General features: G+C 39.9%; 1 protein-coding gene across 2 annotated transcripts in view; it reads right to left on the bottom strand.

The window, feature by feature from the left end:
* Positions 1-13,835: 13,835 nt before the first annotated feature.
* The window catches only part of CCND2 (cyclin D2), a 559,919-nt gene continuing 551,467 nt past the window's right edge, over positions 13,836-22,287 (bottom strand). For both annotated transcript variants that reach the window (XM_077266502.1, XM_077266501.1), the window contains one exon: positions 13,836-21,247. In XM_077266502.1, coding sequence (XP_077122617.1) covers positions 21,092-21,247 — 156 coding nt within the window. In that variant the 3' untranslated portion in view covers positions 13,836-21,091. The remainder of the gene's footprint in view (positions 21,248-22,287) is intronic.

Below are 22,287 nucleotides of genomic sequence, written 5' to 3'. Positions count from 1 at the left end.
GAGGATCTATCACTAGGTGAAAAAAGTCTACTTTTTGCTTTGATTTTATGCCTACTGCTCCTCTAACTATTCCTTTTTTTTTTCTAAATGTGCCATATGGTTCTAGAGTTATGGGCCTTTAACTTTTAGTGTAAATTTTTACAGTCTTTACCAAGTGAATGAGGCTCGCAGGATTCCTCGGGGGCGTGTCTTTAGGCTGCTTTGTCTTATTACCCTATCATATTTCATAATTCAGGAAGGGATGAAAGAGACATTGGACTAATACCGTGAGTGTGACTAGAGTATACCTTCATGTATTAACCTGTTTTTCTACCCTCCCCTGCCAAAGCATGGTGCATTACTCTAGACCACCATGTATTAGCCTGATTACTGTGTAATCAATTATTAACCACCACTTCCTCCGTAGGCCATTAAGGAGAGGAGATCGGAAATTGCTAAGCACTGTGCTCGTCTGCGGAACTCCCATAACAATGATTCTGCGTATGATCGGCCATCGCTCCATTCACATGGGGCTCTGAGTCCCAGTTTTTGGGATCGATGAGGTCCCAGATATCAATCCACCAGCGATCTCGTAGGTATCCCCTTCCAAATTTGAGAATACCCTCTTGAATAATTCTGAATTCCTCCCCCCCATGAGAACTTCTTGTGGACAGTGTCAAGTCAGCTTAAGGAGACTTTATAAGCCATGCAATGCTCCTCTGGGAATTTAAATATGCAAATTGCTTCTTCAAAGAAGATGACTTGATCTCTAGCGCTACCTATTGAATGTAGCAATCCTTAAAATCAATCGACCCCTTAACACGCCTTGCAACATGACTTAGTATTTGATTTGGTTGGGTAAGAGTCCTCCCCTTTAGACCATTAGTCAGAGGCCTCTCACCCAGCCAAATCATATCTCCTTCTTTGCACTGATGAAGGGCAAACACCCCGAAACACGTGTATGCAAAAGAACACGTGTATGCAGAGAGGAACTCTAGCACCACCTATTCTATGTAGCAATCCTAAAAGTCAATATCGACCCTTGGCACATGATTTAGGATAAGAAGCCAAACCACAGACTCCATTTGTATTGTTTCGGGGTGTTTGCCCTTCATCAGTCCAAAGCAAGAGATTTGATTTGGCTGGGTGACTAATGGTCTAAAGGGGAGGACTCTCACCCAACCAAATCAAATCTCCTGCTTTGTACTGATGAGACGCAAAAACCCCAAAACACGTCTCTGCAAATAAGTTTCTGGTTTGGCTTTTTACCTTAATTCATGTGGCAAGGGTCGATATTGACTTTTAAGACTGCTACATCCAATAGGTGTGCTAGAGTTCCTCTCTGAAAAGGCAATTTGCATATATTTTTTTCCTTATTTTCTTAACCTTGATACAATATGTAGCCCAAAAAACGACGTCACCTATGACCAGCGAGAGAAGCGAATTGTTACGTAATTTTAGTATCTAGTATGGTCTCCTATGGGAGTTTCCCATTAAGTTAATATTCCAGATATAGATGAGGTTAAATGTGTTTTTCAGACTGAAGGGGTCGTCGTTCTTCAAAGAATGAGTTTTTTTTTTCTTTTTTTTTGCTTATTTCCAGTATATTCGTCTGCTTTCTGCCAGCTGAAACAATACCAACAGCTTGATTTTCCTCGACAGTTTGGAAGGCTTTCCTGTTTTGCTGGGAGAATTGGCAATGTCCCTTAATTCGCAAACCATATTTTGCCTGGAGACTCAGCAAAAGGATTAGAACAAAGACGCGGCTCTCTGATATAATAAAATTGATAGAGAATCTCTGGAAAAAATGTAAGCGTGACGCTGAGAGATACAATCGGAGCCAGGAACGGCCACAGTCTGTTTTTTTTTTTTTTTTCCTGATGACATAAGCGGTAAAAGCAATGATATTGAAGGAGGAATGTGGAATAGCTCCATTGTAAAACCTGTTCATAAAATGTAACCAGGATTCCACAAGGTTCTCTTTCCCACGTATACAATACCTTGAAAAAGTTTTCATACCCGTGAACTTTTCCACATTACACCCACAAACTTGTGTATTTTATTGGGATTTTATGTGATATACCAACACAAAGTAGCAAGTATTTGTGAAGTGTAAAGGAAATTATACTTTCTAAATATTTTAAAAATATAAATCTGAAAATTGTGACGTGCATTTGTATTCAGCCCCCCTGAGTCAATACCTTGCACGTCCACCTTTCGCTGTAATTACTGTTGCATGTCTTTTGGGGTCTTTTTCTACCAGCTTTGAACATCTAGAGACTGAAATTTTTACCCCTTCTTCTTTGCACTCTCGCTCAGTGATATTGGATGGAGGTGTCTGTGAACAGAAATTTTCAAATCTTGACACAGATTCTCAGTGAGATTTAGGTTCATATTCACACACATTAATATGCTTTGATCTAAACCATTTCATTGTCGCTCTGGCAGTTTGTTTCCGGTCATTGTCCTACTCCAGTCTCAAGTCTTTGCCAGCCTCCTCTATCAGGTTTTCCCCCAAGGATTGCCCTGTATTCATAGCTCCATCCATCTTTCCATCAACTCTGACCAACTTCCCTGCCTCTGCTGAAGAAAAGCCTCCCCACAGCAAGATGTTGCCACCACCATGTATGACAGTGGGGATGGTGTTTTCAGAGTGATGTGAAATGCTATTTATCAGCCACACATAATGTTTTGCATTTAGCCCCAAAAGTTCTACTTTGGTCTCATCTGACCAGAGCATCTTCTTCTGCATTCTCACTGTGTCCCCTACATAGTATGTACCATACTGTTTCAGGGCACTGCATCTAATTGGAGTGATTATTTTTTCTTTTTATACTTTTTTTCATAGCGTACACATTTTTGATGACGTCAATAGTGGTTATGAAAATTAATATAAGAGTCTGGACTTTTAGCTGGAGAAGAGGTGCATTAGTAATTCCACTAAACTCAAAGATTTTGGCAAGATCGACCAACTAACGTGTATGAGGGTCTCTTAATTGTCTTTTCTTTCTCCATTGAAAACACACAAACACTCAGCCGAGTCGACCGTTCTCTCATGTGTGGAGATGTTGCACCTAAGAAGTAGTTGATTCTTCCTTTTCCTTGCTTGAATTATGCATGGGTGGGCTTCCCTTCCCGTGACTCAATTAGGCATGGGAGGAGCTTACCAAAATGTACAGTCTGAACAACAGTTGGCAAATTGCACCTTACAATGGTTATAGATCCATTTAAGGAACCATCTCCGTAAGACACCCCCATGGATTATTCTTTACTGGGCCACATGAATGTCATCGGGGATGATGGTTGTGGGGATTCTTATTTATGGCTGACCTGAAGAACTCAAAGTAGTCCTACATAAAAAAAAACCTGTCACTGCTTTGTAGACTTAGACTGACCATATCTTATATGGCTAAATAATTAGGGAGAATAAATGTCTAACTAGAAGTATCCACAGTGATGTGAGACGATCAACCAGGACGGCTACTTCTGGCTCAAAAATCGAACCTTTTAGGTCCTGTATTCTCATTTTGCCCTATTTTTGCGTGTTGTATTTTCCTAACCATTTTTTCTTCTGACCTTTTTTATTTGTTTTTACCATTTTTTTAGCCCAGTTTTGGAAGATAAAGCAGCCATTTCTATCTCTCTTTTTTTGTCACGGAGTCACCCAAGTCTTCATAGAAATACAAAGTGTTTGCTCCTTCTTCACTCATCGATTTCAAAGTTCAAAACAGTTGACAGGTTGGTAATAAAAGCTAAAAAAAAGTCACAAAATTCCTTATTTGCTTATTTTTTTAAATTACGTAATGACATTTTCCACTAAATAGAAAAAGAATGACCAGTGTCTGAATTTTCCTCTGTGAGTTTAAGGGGTTGTCCACTACTTGGACAACCCCTTCTCAATCACTGTTTCGCCCAAGTAAAATAACGGCTGTACTCCACTCTGGAGCATGCACCCTACGGGCGTTGGCGGTACTGGCTCTCTGGGAAATCTTGACACATTGGCTTTTCGGACACAACTGGCATACGGAGGATATCGAAGCTGCAGTTGCTCTCTCACTTCCATCAGATGTCCGATTTTTCTGAAGGAGGGAACAATGGAGTAGCCGTTGATTGGCCCCAGGAATCGCGTGACATAATAATGTCAGGGGAGCCAGTGTTGACACTAATGCAACCGCTCCGCCACCAGAGATGAGTATAACTACTAATATTTTACTTGTGGGGAGCATAGTGATTGAAAGGAATTGTCCAAGTGCTGGACTACCTCTTTTAGTTTTCATGTTGGCATCTGAATTATTAGATTAACACATGAGCTTCCAAAACTGGGTGACTAATACTAATCTAAGGCTTGAAAGTTGCGGTATGGAGGTAAAATTTCTTCTGGAGGTTTGCACTGTTCACTTTGAGCGCTCAAATCCAACCAAGGACATCATGTACATGAGGTTTGTAGGGTTTCCCCGTTTTTGAGCTTCCTCTAGGTTCCTTCTACACTCCATAAAACGTATTGGCTTTTTATGAAATTGGTGCTAACTTTTGAGATAGGAAAGTTGAGCACAGACACTGATGTGAAATATAGCACACCTCTGTACAGCGCTTTAGAATATGTTGGTGCCATATAACCATTAAATAATACATAAAAAGAAATGTATCACTAATTGATTGTTGACATTGATCTTTGAATTCCCTTCTAGTAAAGCCATGATATCAGAGTGATATAAAATGGCAAAGTACTATAGAATTTCGAAGCCAGTTTGACTAATCCAGGTGCCAAGTGACATTGTTTTGGTTGCCAATCAATAAAACTTGACTTTTTAATAAGAAATAAGCACAAAAGTTAAGTGCCAGCAGTGATTTTCTACGCGCCTTAACTACCTGGCTCCGGGGATTTGTCACGCCCTAGCGTAACCCAATGTAATAATTTTGGAGACATATATTATAATTATAGGAACGGGGCGATATAAATTCACATCATCTATAAAATTGGCTCAAGCGGTTCGTTGAAATGTTAATTCAATTTACCAGAAATTGTACTGAGCTAAATTGTCTCTTGAAATGTAAGCGTAAGCCAGGAATCTGCATTATAGCTCCCAGTGAAATAAAACACAAGGACAATTGTGTTATATACCTTGTATTTTGGGCAGTACATTTCGATCTGCCATTTATTTCCATAGATGTCGGACAGGAAATATTAAGCCAGGTCCTGCGATGAATAACAGTCCAGCCCTGTCTGAACTCGCCCGGTGCCAATTTGGAGCCACAAAGGTGTCTAAATTAGTGGAGGAGCTGAAACATCGACACAGGAAAAGGCAACCAGCTTATGAAACAATATATCCTGTTTTTCGTGCCAGGAAATTGTGAAAAGCCCTATCACTCTAAGTCTAGAGATGATAATGTCTGTAAAATGGTCGCAGAATTTCCAAAAGACCTTTCCAAAATTTGACAAATCGGGTCATTGTGTAAAAATAAGTGAAACAGATTAGTCAAAATAATGTGGAGTTAAAAAAAGTTAGTATATTGTGAGGAGCCACAGAAAATGTCAAACCGTAGAAGTTTCCAATCCATAGAAGTCTATGGAAATGACGTGTGGATGTTGAACCTCAACTGGTTCTTGGTTTATAAGAATATATGATAGTTGAGTTATATAGAAAACCCTTTAAAGCTTGATTTTACAAGTCAACTGATATGAACCTTTGGAGATGTGGTTGGAAAGTAACGGTGGCGACTTGGAAGTTAGAAGAGATTGGGTTCAATTTTTATTCATGACCTCTACGGATCTCGTAACTGAAACATGGAAGTTTCGTCCATGTCAGTCTAGGCAGAAAGCCTTTTTCAAAATTTGGCATGATGAGTTAGGGTGTTCCTCATTTGTAATCTCCATCACTTAGAGAAGCATCGTTTGGAGGAGCTGGGCAGAAGGTCAACCATTCCAGATCCTTCATCTATTGGCATAAGTAATAAGTGGCCATAAAGAAGCCCCAATCTATTGGCCTAAGTATGATGGCTTTAAAATGATTTGCCCCCTAATACGGTTTGCTGCATTCTTTCCTAAATCCTGCTGTCACCACTGTACCCCTATCGGATTGCATGTGGCACTTTTGGCCCATCTCGTACATCTTCTTGTCGTGCACAGAGGAAGTCGAGAATCCACCTCTCAATGGATGCAACATCAACTGTGAAGAACAGAGAAGAATGTAGGGGACATCTCAGTAAGTTGGGAAGTCTTGGAGCCAAGGCATCTAGTGATCGGCCTAGGAATCGGAGAAACATCTGCACGTTAGATGAGTACCTATGTTAGAAAACTTTTTAAGCAGGCTTTCATTTTCAAGAATGCCTTTCAATAGTGTTGTCCAGCCAGAAAACAATTTTTGGAAAACTATATTCATGCGAATGAGTGGCTCACTCATTTTACCAATGCCTCAACACTGTCATTACCATGCTTCCCGATTTCTCACCAGTCTCTATACCCTCGTGCTCCAAGCAATGGCATCCTGATTTGATAATATGATGACTGCAGCCAATCATTGGAAATAATTACGTATTTCGTTTATTATTTAATATAAACATTCTAAATGGATATCCAAATCAGCATCCTTGGCTAGACAACCTCTTTATTGATTTGAAAAATGTTCAATGTTGTCGGACCCTAAACTACTTTTATAGAATGTGTGCACTCCTCAACAATGAAATTGCAAAATCTTGAATGAAAAGTCGTAGGGTTCTGAAAATCACCGGATGGATAGACATGTTAACAATACTGAAATTTTTGAAAAATGGAAACAAATTTTTCAAAATATCTCGATTTATTCAGTATCGATTATAAGCGCCACACGCTGAGACGTTTTTCAACACCAGCCCTGCTGATGATACTGTGAACCAACTGCGTGGCTTAAACATTCTACTATAGTATTCAGCGTCTCTGGTCTTGTCTCCCATCGAGCACATCTGGGATGATATTGGTCAGAACTTGTAAAGGAAGCTGCCAGCAGCAGATTTTGATGATTTGACCAAGTGCATTCAGAACGCCAGAACGTTTCTCAGATGACCATTATTGATAACAGCCAAGGCTGTAAGTGCGGGGATTTCTCCACCTGGTTCTTATACTCGATGCTGAAAAAAATCAGTTTTGGAAAAGATTTCATATTTTATTATTTGCAGAGGACTAAGACTTCTACCCACCTTGTGATTTCTCTAATTCCAGGATTTTTTTTTTCCTTATCGGTGCTGCAATTTCAGTGTATTCACAGCTCGAATTTCCTCTTTTGAGGTCCCAGAATCTATTATTTACTCCCAAACAAAAGCGCCATTTTTGTTCGTCACCTCTGGTAGAACATTGCTTTTTGTTATTGGGTAAATCTTTGTTGTTCTTATTGCTTGAAGCTGAAATAATTTGGATAATTCTCCGCTTTGACTTTGTAGTCATAGATACGTGATAAGAAATGTACTTTGAAATGCTGTTTGGTGACCCACGCCTTTTATAAATGCCAAAGACACAAAGGGAGCAATTTGAACAATTGGCAGCCGCGTATCCTTGTGTGTGTCGTCAGTGTCGAGAAGTCATGTCTGGTGCCCAGTTTTATGCAGGTGAAAGCATTCCAGTCGGCATTGCCATGTGAACGCTAATGGGAGAAAAAAAAAATTGACAGGTTGCCTGTAGTTAACAATCGGGTTTTATTTCTCAAGTCCAGATTATATGGGAGCAAAAACAAGACATAAAGTTTTAAACACAAAAACATCAATACCCGGAGTGTGAAAACCAATTGTCAGGTTCACGTGGCCCCCCTGCTATAGATGCACCCCATTACTGTTACATCGTCTCACCCATTGACTCAAACAATGAAAATGTTGTTTTTCTGTTTATGTGCTTTTTTTTGTGGGAAATGGTTCTGGAATGTTTTGTATTATCTTTTTATGTTTAAAGGAAAGCCATCAGAAAAAGAGCTATTGTTTAAATTGAGGTTTTGCACTACATGTATTTTTTGGCTATTTTTTTTTATCAGATCACAATCCTTATTTAAAAAAAAAACAGTTTGTGTTCTTACAATTTTTCACAGTTACAACTGTTTTTTTTTTTAATACTTCCTACCCTTTCAGGAAGAATTTTCAGGAGGCTGCTTATCAGCAGAGACAGGATTACAATCACAGGTAACGCCTCTATACACAGCGGATAACAGGATCCACCATTCACAATAGGTGGATATCACAGCTCACCTCCTCCTCCTGTACAATGACTGATAACTAGGGTTGAGCGACTTTTATTTTTATAGGATCGGGTCGGGTTTCACGAAACCCGACTTTCTCAAAAGTCGGGTCGAGTGAAATCGGCCGATCCTATAAAAAAGTCGGGGTCGGCCGAAACGCGAAACCCAATGCAGTGCAATGGGATACTATGGTTCCCAGGGTCTGAAGGAGAGGAAACTCTCCTTCAGGCCCTGGGATCCATATTTACGTGTAAAATAAAGAATTCAAATAAAAAAAATTGATATACTCACCCTCTGACGCACCCTGGTAGTAACCGGCATCTTCCGTTCCTAAAAATGGCGCTTGAAAGACCTTTCGAATGCTTCACGGCTTGTGATTGGTCGCGGCGGCCCACGTGACCGCTGAGCGACCAATCACAAGCCGGTGACGTAATTCTCAGGTCCTGTTCTGGTTCTCAGGTACATGAGAATTACGTCACGGCTTGTGATTGGTCGCTGAGCGGTCACGTGGGCCGCCGCGACCAATCACAAAGCCGTGACGTCATCGGAAGGTCCTTCACGCGTTCATTCTTAAGAAGGAAGGCTGCCGGAAAGAAGCAGGGCACGTACGAGGGTGAGTATATACCTAATAGGAATATACTCACCCCCGGCTTCTTTCCGGCAGCCTTCCTTCTTAAGAATGAACGCGTGAAGGACCTTCCGATGACGTCACGGCTTTGTGATTGGTCGCGGCGGCCCACGTGACCGCTCAGCGACCAATCACAAGCCGTGACGTAATTCTCATGTACCTGAGAACCAGAACAGGACCTGAGAATTACGTCACCGGCTTGTGATTGGTCGCTCAGCGGTCACGTGGGCCGCCGCGACCAATCACAAGCCGTGAAGCATTCGAAAGGTCTTTCAAGCGCCATTTTTAGGAACGGAAGATGCCGGTTACCAGCGGCGATGTCCAGGCTGCGTCGGAGAGGTGAGCATATCAATATTTTTTATTTTAATTCTTTATTTTACACTTAAATGTGGATTCTGATACCGATTTCCGATATCGCAAACATATCGGAACTCGGTATCGGAATCCCGATACCAGATTCAGAAGATCGCCGACCTCGTGGCCGACCCCACACAGTGCCAAAAGTCGGCGACTTCTGAAAATGGTCGACCCGTTTCGCTCAACCCTACTGATAACACCTCTATATACAGTAGATAACACAGGATCCACCATTCACAATAGGTGATGTCACAGCTCACCTCCTCCTCCTGTACAATGACTGATAACACCTATATACAGTAGATAACACAGGATCCACCATTCACAATAGGTGATGTCACAGCTCACCTCCTCCTCCTGTACAATGACTGATAACACCTCTATATACAGTAGATAACACAGGATCCACCATTCACAATAGATGATGTCACAGCTCACCTCCTCCTCCTGTACAATGACTGATAACACCTCTATATACAGTAGATAACACAGGATCCACCATTCACAATAGGTGATGTCACAGCTCCCCCCCCCTCCTCCTGTACAATGACTGATAACACCTCTATATACAGTAGATAACACAGGATCCACCATTCACAATAGGTGATATCACAGCTCACCTACTCCTGTACAATGACTGATAACATCTCTATATACAGTAGATAACACAGGATCCACCATTCACAATAGGTGATGTCACAGCTCACCTCCTCCTCCCCCTGTACAATGACTGATAACACCTCTATATACAGTAGATAACACAGGATCCACCATTCACAATAGGTGATATCACAGCTCACCTCCGCCTCCTGTACAATGACTGATATCACCTCTATATACAGTAGATAACCCAGGAGCCACCATTCACAATAGGTGATGTTACAGCTCGCCTCCTTTCACAGTGACCCTTGCACACGCGCATTAGATCCTTTAATACAACAGATGAGTGGAAATATGTTAATTGCTGCAAATTTACATGTGTTGTTTCCTGCAACAACAAGACGTTAAGAGTCTTAAAAAAAAATCTCCAGTGGCCGGTGTGAGAATTGCAAGATTTCTATTTTTTATTTTTAATACAGATTTTGATAGGGGAAAAAAAGTACCTCATATAGAAAATACATTTAACTCAAACTTGATAATTTCCCTGTAAAGTGTTTGTCCCAGCAGGATAATTTTTAGATCTAGCTCAACATAAAATAAAAAAAAAAACAAAACATAAAAAAAAAAAAAAAGACCTGCCCAGCTTACCGATCCCGCCAGTCCGTTCCAAAGTTTTCCTAGTCCCCCATTGGTCTCTGTACTTATTATTATTTATATAGCGCCATTAATTCCATGGTGCCGTACATGAGAAGGGGTTACATACAGGGTTATAGATATCATTTACAGTACACAAATTTATGATGACAGACTGGTACAGAGGGGAGAGGACCTTGTCCTTGCGGACTTACATTCTACTGGACAGACATGATCATTCATGACTTTTCGAGACAGGACCAGAATACAGAGACCCAACTAGGACCAGATAATATTTCATGGTTGCTTTTTTTTTTTTTTTTACAAGTTTGCACTCTAAAAAAGTTTTCATCAGCTTGACAACCCGTTAAAAAATCCATATGAGTGCGTGTAGCAATATTCATTAATTTGTGATGAAAACCGTTAGTTCTCCAGACCCTCATGGATATGCATGCATCGCCTCTCCATAGAAGTCTCCGTAGCAGGGCAGAAAAATGACTCCTGATCAGATGGTGGACATCAAAGATCTCGATCGGCTTTTCACCTGTCAATCATTCCTTCGCTTGTGAGAAAGCTGCGTAATGTGAGATTTCAAAGGGGATTTCTATTCATTGCTGACCAGTTTCAACATGGGGGATGAGCTGGGGTGAGGGGAAGGAAGGAGATCCCTTCAACAATGGCATTATATCGATCTCTGAAAGCGTTCCATTTAACAAGTAGTATTCCTTAAAGGGCACTTGTCACTTAAATCCCTCCTATCTGGACCTTCTATTTATCCCGCCTTTAAAAGGAGCTATTCCAAAGTAGACTATTGGAACTTGTCTTTGCTAAATCCACAATAAAAATTTAAGAACCTTAAGAATGTTCTATTACTTGATGTATACAGCTCCCATGCAGACCAATGTACAGGTGCTGCCCCATGGCTTCCGGCTACATGTTGCATTATTTGAAGTTGTAGTCCAGTTTTCGCTAAAAAGGTCAATGATGATTAGTTGAATCACCAGCAATCATCTTTAATCTGTTGAGTCTTTGATTTCCCTACAGTGCCCCCACTGGGGACATGGAGTATTACATTATTGCTATTCAAGTAATGCTCTGGAGGGCAAAACATGCCCCTTTATTACAAGAGACGTTCTAGCAGCGTTCTGCTCTGTTTAAGGGCGCAGATAGGTGTCCGTATGAACGGGAACACAGTGCATGGACTGGCCGGCAGCTGTCCCTACTCAAGCCTGACAGCTTCATGTATTTCTATGAAGCGGTCATGCTAAGGTGGGGAGAGCCACCGGCCGGTCTGTGCAATGCATTCCGATTTATACAGTCATCTGAGTGCGCCCCAATAGATAAGGGTCTTCACCAGGACTCTACTCAAAGTAGAATTGCCTGAATTTTAGGAAATGGGTTCTCTAAACTAAACTAAACTAAACTAGGCAACCACTTTAGAATATGAAAAATATCAATTTATGAAAAGCAAGATCGGCTGCATGGTGGCCCAATGGTTAACAGTTGACAAGCATTGGGATCCTTGGTTCGAATCTGACCAAGGTCAGCATCTGTATGGAGTTTGTATGCTGCCCCATATTTTTGTCGGTATCCTCCACACTTCGATAATATTCTGATTGGCTAAGGGGTTGTACTGGTTTACTAAAATATGGGTAAGGCTGTTCAAGCTACTTTCCTCTTTAAAGGGACTGTCAGCACAGATTGACTGTTCAAATCAACCATTTTCTTATGATGGCCATACAACAGACACGTGTTGGTGAAATGAGTGTTTGGCTGATAAATTTTCCTCTTGACTCAAAGGTGTAGGGGTGAACCGGGACCTTGGAGTCCGATGAGCTAAACGGTCCAATATTAGAAGACCAATTTCAAAACAGACCCATGATAATTAGGGGCCTTGTTAAGAGTTTTTGCATTGGGGCCCATGAGCTTTAAGTTACGCCACTGCTTCAAGTGTTTTGAATGGGCCTAGAAGTAAAGCAGATGCCTCCAAAAAATAAAACGCTCAGGTGCAAAATTTTTAACTGCCTGACCCTTCTCTGACGGGGCTGTGTCTTGAGTCGCCCATACAGATCAGATGGTCAGCAGGTCCGAACAAAATAATCAGGTTTGACCTTTAGATGTGAATGGTAGAGTTGGATTTACGAATCTCACTCTATTGGCCACGACAGTGTGGTCTGTGACCACTGCATGCAAGCGTCGGGATCACTTCTTACCAGCCAGAATCAGAGGGTCTTCTTTTTATTAGCTGGCCTGGCACGCCATCCAGGCGAGCTAATCAAAAGAAGGGTCTTGGATGCGGTACACTGGCTCTTGTGCAGCGGCCACAGACCACTACCGTGTCTGATGGAATGGAACATCCAAAATAATGCTCATACTCTAGACCAGTGTTCCCCAACTCCAGTCCTCAAGAGTAGACTTGAGCAAATTTTTCAAAATTCTGTTCAGATTACGATCGGCGGCGAATATTTTTATAGTTTTTGTAATATTTCCTGAACACAGCCGAACATCATTGGAGTGACTGGGAGTAGAAACGAACTTATATGTTCGGAACTGATCAAACAGAAATTTGGCACGAATATGGCAAATTCAGATTCGGTGACTGATTTGAACATATTCGCTCAACTCTACTCAAGAGCCACCAACAGATCATGTTTTCAGGATTTCCTTAGTATTGCACAGAAGATAGAATTATCATCTGGCCAATAGTAAGGAAATCCTGAAAACAGAAAAAAAAAACCTCCGATCTATTGGTGGCTTTTGAGGACCGGAGTTGGGGAACACTGCTTTAGTGAAGGCCAAAAGTGTTGACGAATAGGATAGAGCCATAGTTAGCAGCATAATTTGTAAGGCTGAAAAAAAACAAACCATAAGTCCATCCATATCAACCTAAAGTTGATTCAGAGGAAAGCAAAACCCCTTATGAAGCCAATTTTGTACATCTTATGGAAAATAAAAAGGTCTTCTCGACTCCAAATATGGCAATCGGAATAAACCCCTAGATCAACGACCCATCTCCAGTAATCCAGTGCCAGAACAAGTATTACTACTATATATGCAGTGATAGAATGTGAACAGAAATAGAATGTCTTTTCCATATTAGGAAAAAAAATAATGGATGCATCATCCAAAAAAACATGTATAAATATGGATGGGGTGTGGGTCAATGTGTCCTGCTCGAAAGTTACATGGCCTTGAACAACCAGAAGGAAGTCTATCTGAGATAGACCCCGATATACATCGACTGTCCTGAGATCATCGGACGCATTCCTTAGCAGTTAGGTGATGTAATATGCAATTATTTATCTATCTTTCCGTCCGGCATATCCATCAGAAGATCGCTGTCTCGGGCTGCCAAATCCCTCTTGTTGAGATAATTTCTTTTATTTGCTCAAGTCGACAGCCTTTTATAGAAACAACGCGGAATAAAAGCAAAAGGAGTCAGCTTAGGTCAAGGTGAATTTATTGCCCAAATAACATTCTTATTCCCCCTCAGAAAAAAACAAAACACATTTCACGAATCCATCTTGAAACTAAATCAATTAACATGTTAATAATAGAAAAAAAACCAAAAAGGAACGACTTTAACACTGAACAGACAAGACCTTTCCCGTAGGTGATCGTCCAAACGACGCGACGATCAAGGTCTTCTCCACCATAAGAAATCTCACGTACGTTCTACAAAACTTCATTAATTCGACTCTACACTTTCTATCCGTTCCCTGACCACGTAATCGTCACAACTTTGTTGTGGTTCTTTTACAATTTTTTTAAAATTTTTTAAATTTTTTTTCGACTTCTTACAATTTTATAAAGTACAAAAGTGAGAGAACGTTGACTTGATATGGCATCACACTGGATTAAAGCGACGAGGAAAAGGAGACAGTTGTGCAGAGTGATTGAGGTACTCGGTGAAAATAAATTAAACAAAAACATCCACTTGCCAATAGGGTGGTGGAAGGGGGGGAGTGTTTAGGGCATTGAGGACATGTATCAAAATGAAGGGGGATAGGAAAATAAAGAACTCGAGCCAGCAGCATCACCTTCATCAGAACATTTTGGTAATAATCAATATGACCACTCTTAGATTGGGGGGGGGAGGTCAAGAGAATTGACCGTTGGGTTGACAAAAACTCATAAAGGGGGTGCACTGATCACACAATAATCCCTCCCTGCAAAAGTGTCAAAGGAACAAAGTTGGCAAAACCAATACTATTTTAGGGGAAGTGTAATAACGCCAACAAGAGAATCGTTGGGTCATACAACGCCCACTCCCGACATTACTGAAACGCTATCCCGCCCCCTCAAATGCACATGAACACTCTTTTTGGTCGAGTATGCATGGGTTTTGAACAGGGAGAAGGGAGTGGCCTAAAAGATTGGGCATGTTGAATTCTAACTGAATTCTAAAAAAAACCCTAATTCAACCCCATAATACCCTCGATCTCTTCTTATTAAATAACCTCTCCTCCTCTTCCTCCTCCCATCAATATTTTGATCCTCTTAATATATTGCAATCATAATATATAGCACTGTGTACTTACAATTTTTCCCTTCTACCCAGATAATTCTTCTCTTTTCCATCATGTGATTAAAAAGTGACTAGCTGAATCCTTCTAAGCTCTATGCAGAAAAAGGAGGTCAATTTTCCCTGTATGAGTCATGAGTCACTGCAAAAGTCCCTGGCAGGGGCAGGAAGGAGCATTTGAGTAAGTAGCTGAAGAGGGGAATGATAAAAGCAGGGACAAGAGACTTCCTGTTTCTACATAGAGCAGAGAAAAGAGAAGAATTAGCTGGGTAGAAAGGCAAAATTAGCAATTGTAAGTACACAGTACAAGGGGATAAAAACGTTGATGGGAGGAGGAGGAGTGTTTAACATTTACCCCCTTCCCGCCCGAGAACTCCACAAATGGGGATCACATAGCTTATGGCAAATGACACGTGGCTTTAATGTGCTTTGGACAGTAGTTGCCATTACTTTGTACAATTGTAAAAAGAATTAAACTTTGGAAACAGACAGAAGGAAAATTGTGGACAAGAATAAAAAAATACATTTTTCCTCCATTCCTGTGCTTTAGGTAAACCCATAATGGGCATTGGCAGCTTTTCTATTTTTTTTTTTTATTTTTATTTTCCCAAAAAATGTCTGGAATTTTGGCATCTTGCCACCAATTGAGTTACTAATAAATAGCGTGATGTCATATGAAGCTCTTTGCTGTTCAGGTATCATTTTCACAGAGAAAACTTTGGAATTTCTATTGATTTGATTACTCCAGTTACAAATCAAGGTTGCCATGAAAAAAAACACTTACAAAAATACCATCGGCCATATTTGTTTTTTTTTTTGTCTTTTGTCCATTTACACCATATGATTTACATGACGCCTGCTGGAATTATTTTTTCTTTTTATTATTCTTTCTTTCCATTTCAAGCAGCAATACATAGTAGCAGTCATATTTCAGCCCTCGAACAGCACATTTCAGGAAGTCAGGCTTTGGCAAACTTTAAAGTGTACCCATTTAATACGCACAGTGGAGGCCGCCATTTTATTTTTATTGGCAGAAACAATTTTTTTTTTTAAATAAAATTGGAACCTAATACATAGCGATTCCTTTATATTGGCCCTCTTCACCACCACCACCACCACCGTGTGTATACAACAGATAACGATTTCATGAAATACTTAAAAAAAAAATAAAAAAAAAATCAGAAATTCAATGTTTTTTTTCGAACTTTTAAATTAAACATTTTTTTCAGCATTTACACAATTACCACAAAAGTCTAGTACATTTTATAATGTTCTAAGTTAGACTAATGGCACCTCCCCCGAGGAACCGCCCCCAGCTACGGTCGTTGTAGTTCGCCAGGAGCCGATAAGGCACGGGTACCCTTACTTGTGTCCTAAGTACAGTTTTTCTGCTACCTAAATAGTTAATAGGTCACAGACACCAAAATAAAATGTGAAAAAATAAAAATAAAAAAAAAATCCTCGTTCCTATTGGCTTAGAGCCAATACACAAGGTTTTTTTTGTGCTGGTGAAACAGAACAGATTAAAATACCTTATAAAGTCTTTTTCATGCTAATTAGCAGAAATCCAGGGAGGACACATGTTTCGCATCACTTTAGGTACACACCCTATTAAATCCCAGATCATCTTGCCCTATATGACTTTTACACGGCCATGAAATTGTGATCCATTTCAGGTTACAATAGACCAAGAGGGAAAGGTGATGTACAAAAGTGATTTGCCCCACATCCTTGAAGAGTCAAAGGCATTTTTATTTATTTATTTATTTTTTTACACCTCGAAACTCCATATTTACCTCCCTCTAGAGTTCACATAGCAAGATTGGATCTGGGTTGACTAGCAGCTGTTTAATAGCTACATACTCGAGTATATAACTACATTTCTTCCAATCCAGAAATGCACAAGACGCAAAATGTAACTGTCAATTAAAAAAAAAAAAAATTAAATCAATCACTACTGTAAAAATGTTCTAAATTACGCTATGCTCACCAAAGCGGATTGTGAAATGCCATACATATCCATAAGAGCGTGAGATTCGAGTATCTTCATGCCTTTATATACATGGTATGCCTTTCCCTTAATTCCTAAAAACTAAAATATAAAAAGGGTCTTTTTTTTTTTCTTTCTCTTCCCAAGTATGATAATGACCATCTTACCTGAATGCTGAACCCACAAAAATGGTAGAAATAGAATATAAATGGTAGAAAAAAAAAAAAAATCTGGAAAGCATATGCCGCTTCTCAATCCTTTTATCTTTGCTCTCCCGCAGGCTGCGTTTGTGTTAAAGTGCAGCATTTACAAAACTCTCAAAATCATTTAAAGGTGCACCCCACATATCTAGTACCTTTAATGAAAACCTGTCGTGTCATAAATGTGTAATTTATTAATCTGGTGTAAAAGCCGCTGTTCTCCTGAATCCGGCGTTGTTTTTCTTTTCTTCCTGCGCCTCTCCGTTCTTGAGATATGGCCCTCTCTTTCCTGTATATAAATGTAGTCTTTTTTAGCCAAGAGGGTGTGATATTCAAAAACACTTCCATATAAGGAAGTTGAGGATCACACCCGTTTGTCTAAAATTCTAGATTTATATACAGGGGAAAAAAGGGCCATATCTCAGGAATGGAGGGGCGCAGGAAGAAAAGAAAAACAACGCCGGATTCAGGAGAACAGCGGCATTTACATCAGGTACAAAAAAAAATGAGTACATATTTATGACAAGTGACAGATCCTGATTAACTTACGAGCTGTGGGATGTCACACACAAAAAAATAGGGACGGACCCGATCTATACTGCACATCTGGAGGAATAGGCAACATGCTGCAATGACTTTTGGAGATGGAGTCTGTATCGGGGCCTCGTGGCTAAGCAATACAAGTTCTTGTTATTAGGAACATTATTGGTCCAGCCCTTAAAAAGGGGGCGCAGAATTTAGCAGCAGATTTGTATGGCTCGTTCCAATTAGTTTTGGCCTAGATGACTATTAGGAGTCATTACTGTAAGTTTTCTTCAAACCAGATCATGTGATCGTTGCAGCATGTTCATCCATGGTCAACACGGCCATATTCATTCTCTAGAATACAGGATCGGGAATTACGTCCCCTCCTAATCCAACAAGCCGTAAAGGGAATGAGTAGCATGACGTCTAGCGCAAACACAGATCCCTGCTGAATTTGCGCCATTGCACAAAGCTCCCAGAGGAAAACTGTAAAATGTTGAGGTATTGTGAGAGCAGGAACCATTCTGTATCCAGTAAACCTGAGGTAAGTCTACCATATTTAGTGGGTGTGATCAGATAAAAAAAAAAAAGTCATTAACAAACTATCTGAGGAAGAAAAAAAAAAAAAGACCCATCCAAGGGCATTTCCAGTAATAAAAAAAAACAAAAAAAAAAACTAAATCCTCCACTTTAACCATCTACTTCAGGATTGGAAATTTTAAGCAGTAAAATAATATATTATAAAAATGTTTATAAAATAGCAGCACACTCAGTGAAACAATACAGCCAAGTACTGTTAATGTGAATAAGAATGAAACAAAAATCATAGCTCCTTAGCAGCGCAAAAAAAAATAAAAAAAATAAAACAAAAAAAATATATATTTATTCACTTAGTCCTCAAAAAAAAAAAAAAAAAATCGCCAACATGGAATAAACCCATTTAATTGCCTTTACTTTTAATTTAAAAAAAAACAAAAATTGCAAATATTTTAAGCAACAGCTTAACAAAATGTGTCTCCTGTGTCATACAATTGTGCAGCATAAAAAAAAAATAAAAATTGACGAATTGCTGGAGCAACTATATTGAAGGAGAAAAAAAAATAAATTCAAGTACAATGGTATGTATTAATGATGCAACAAAATATCTAGATGTCTACCATTTGTTGCAAAAAAAAAAAAAAATAGTAATAAAAAAAAGTTTCGCATGGTGGATTGAACCCTCTCGGGCCCAAGGAAATATCAATAAAGACAACCGAAGGGGTGGACAATCCTTCAGGGTCATTATAGAATGTTTGTTTTTTTTCCTGTAGGTGTTCGGAATGTAGTTTTTAAGGAATGTCATCCAAGGCAGGTGTCGAAAAATCCAGCAACACCGTAACAAAAATTTTACAGTGGTGCGTGGCAGAGGCTTTAAAGGATGTCACGTGGTCAGCACAATTTTTCATAAACCATCCCATTTATCCCTTAGGAACAATTTTCAAAGTGCTTTTACGAATGAAATGGTTTACAACAGTGCTAATGGTAGACCGAACCATATAAACCACTATTAAAGACCAAAACATGTGGGAAAGTGGCTTTTTTGTAATGGAATTATCTACCTATTTTTAATAACTTAGGCTTTGGTGACAGAAACTAATGATTATAAAATTCATCTGTTTTTTTATAGCCAAGACTTTTTTTTTTTTATACATAGTTTTATTTTTGGGTTCAGGAATTTTATATTAAAATAATAAAAATATATACTGTATATATTGGTAAGTCACTTTAACTTACTGGCAGGGCTGTGGAGTTGGAGTCGTGGAGTCAGAGCCCATTTTGGTGGCGTCGGAGTTGGTGTCATGGAAATTGAGGAGTCAGAGGTTTGGCTTACCAACTCCACAGCCCTGGCAGGGCTGTAGAGTCGGAGTCATGGAGTCGGAGTCATGGAGATGGAGTCTGAGCCCATTTTGGTGGAGTCAGAGTCGGTGTCATGGAAATTGAGGAGATGGAGGTTTGGCTTACAGACTCCACAGGCCTGGCACGGCTGTAGAGTCAGAGTCATGTAGTTGGAGCCCATTTTGGTGGAGTCAAGAGTCGGTGTCATGGAAATTGAGGAGTTTGAGGTTTGGCTTACAAAATTCACAGGCCAGGCAGGGCTGTAGAGTCAGAGTCATGTAGTTGGAGCCCATTTTGGTGGAGTCAAGAGTCGGTGTCATGGAAATTGAGGAGTCGGAGGTTTGGCTTACAGACTCCACAGGCCTGGCAGGGCTGTAGAGTCGGAGTCATGGAGTAGGAGCCCATTTTGGTGGAGTCGGAGTCAGAGTTGGTGTCATGGAAATTGAGGAGTTGGAAGTTTGGCTTACCGACTCCACAGCCCTTCTTACTAGGACTATTTGGTTTACAAAAATAAAATATATCGATGTGCACCACATGGATTACGAGTTTTAGGCAGTGTTTTTTGAGACTTGCTCAAAAACGGGTGTGGTGTAAAGGGGTTAAAATTGCACCAAAATATTTGAAAAAACTAAGCCATCTGATAGGTGGAGTAAAGTTTGACAAGTGTCTAAAAGAAGTGTCCAAATTTTTCACCGGCTAGTCTAAGTTTACCCTGCCTAAATATTAGACAGGATTTGTTAAAAAAAAAAAAAAAAAATCGGCCCCATTCTTTTGTAGTTCTATGTCACGGCTGGCTAAAAATCAGCCTCCTTCTATTGCCAGGCATGCCTGTAATGAACACTTGTTTGGAAAAAAAAATTTAGGAAACCAACTTTAAAAAAAAAAAAAACAAACAAAAAAACAAAAACCTGCCTCAGGCTTGCAAACATAAAGCATCATTTTTTTTTTTTCGTTTTTCGGTAGCAGCTACCATAGACAGCAAAAGTAAACAGAACTAAATAGGAGATTCAGAAAGCACCTCTCTTTAGGTTTAAAATAAAATAAAAATGTAAAAAAAAAAAAAAAAGATCCCCGATCTCAGATCATCATCCAAAAAATATGTTTCAGTCTCTTTAGGGATCGCACTTTCCGTTGCCCTCTCGAATCTATTAGTCTTTTGCTTTGCAATCTACATATGAAAACCACATATACGGCGCCCACGTCCTCCCCGACATCTATCGAGAGGTGTAAGCGACTACAAATATATATAAAAAACAAAAAACAACCTACGTTTCATCCCACAGATGCAGGCTTACAATTTCTCAAGCTACGTTTTACGCTTACATCAGCACTTAAAATTTAACAATATATAATAAAGAACAGCAATTATCAAATATATTGTGGGATTCCCTTCTAAAAAAGGACATCAAAAGGCACCGAAAACAAATCATTTTTTTTTCTTTTTTTTATGTATTTAAAATAGTTTTTAAATATTTTTTTTTTATCTAAGTGGGACAGCATGTATAAACAGGTTTGTTCTCGAAAATACAGAACAAAAAAGGGAAAAAGACTTTTTTTTTTTTTTCTTTCCCACTTCAGAACTCCTCACAGGTTGATGTCCCGCACGTCTGTAGGGGTGCTGGCCTGGTCCAGTTCGTCCACAGACTTAACGGCGTTTCGTTGTTGGGTCGACGGTCTGTTTTGTCTAAGGCTGCTCACTAGCACAGACTCGATCTGTTCTTGACAAGCTTTAAGGCAATCCTGGGAAATAATAGAAAAAAAAAATTTCAAATTTAAAAAAAACAAAAACATACTATCTATACAGTAAGGAAGTGCAAACTTTTAGAAAAGCAAGGTCTAAATTAAAAAAAACAAAACCACAAACACTCCCTTTTTTACAGCCCAGACCTTTTTCCTAGCCCCCTGAATAAGGCCGAAACATAACGCAATATCCAGTTGCCAATCACAGAAAACATTCAGGAAGCACCGCTTATCGGAAGGCTTCTCCACCAGCCAGGAGACCTGCCAACTCTTACAGGGATTTAGAAGGCCACCCTTGTCCTGAGAAGAGTCAAGAAGCTCTTTGTTAACCACACTTTTTTAGGGAATGACCACTACTTTATATTACAGCCACCTGAAACCAGGCTTACTCTTTAAATAGGTTTTTTGAATGTCTGTATTGTAGGTCTTCGTAGACTTGCACTACCCTGGTCTAGTATTCACTTTGGCACTGTGTGGCAGCCGGGCCATGGCAGCGCAAACTTCATCAGCTGGTACACGAATGCCATCATCCTTGGTGCCATGAAGTTCCTTGAGGCCTAGTGCCAATTTTTTTGCTTATCTCTAATCTCCATAGAATCTTACCGCATAGGTCAGGGCATTATGTTCATGATACAAGTACTAAAATATTATGAATGTCCGAAATTTGCCTGACCCAGTCATTGTGATGGTACCATGTGAATCTCACCTAGTCAACAATGCCAAAAGGGCTCATCGCCGAAGTGACAGGCTAAGAGTACAGCTAGCCATAAACCTTAGATAGCTGTCAGCTGAACAATCGTTTAACAGCTCACTATCCTGGCTCCACCATACATAGCCTTGGTCAAGCCCTCCTATGTCCTCTGCGAGACGAACAGAAAGATTAGTAGCCACTAGGACCCCAGTAGTCGACCCTTCTCTTCCCCAACATCATCAGTTGAGAGAACACCATTCACATTAGATTCTTAGGATATCCCACCCTTATCCAGCATAAATGGGTTATCTAATGTGTATTTGGGCCTCAACAGTGTGTAAGGATCAGT

This window comes from Ranitomeya variabilis, chromosome 5, assembly GCF_051348905.1.
Source record: "Ranitomeya variabilis isolate aRanVar5 chromosome 5, aRanVar5.hap1, whole genome shotgun sequence".
NCBI lineage: Eukaryota > Metazoa > Chordata > Amphibia > Anura > Dendrobatidae > Ranitomeya > Ranitomeya variabilis.
The sequence above is the reverse complement of the archived record's forward strand: the minus strand, read 5'-3'. Positions and strand labels throughout refer to the sequence as shown.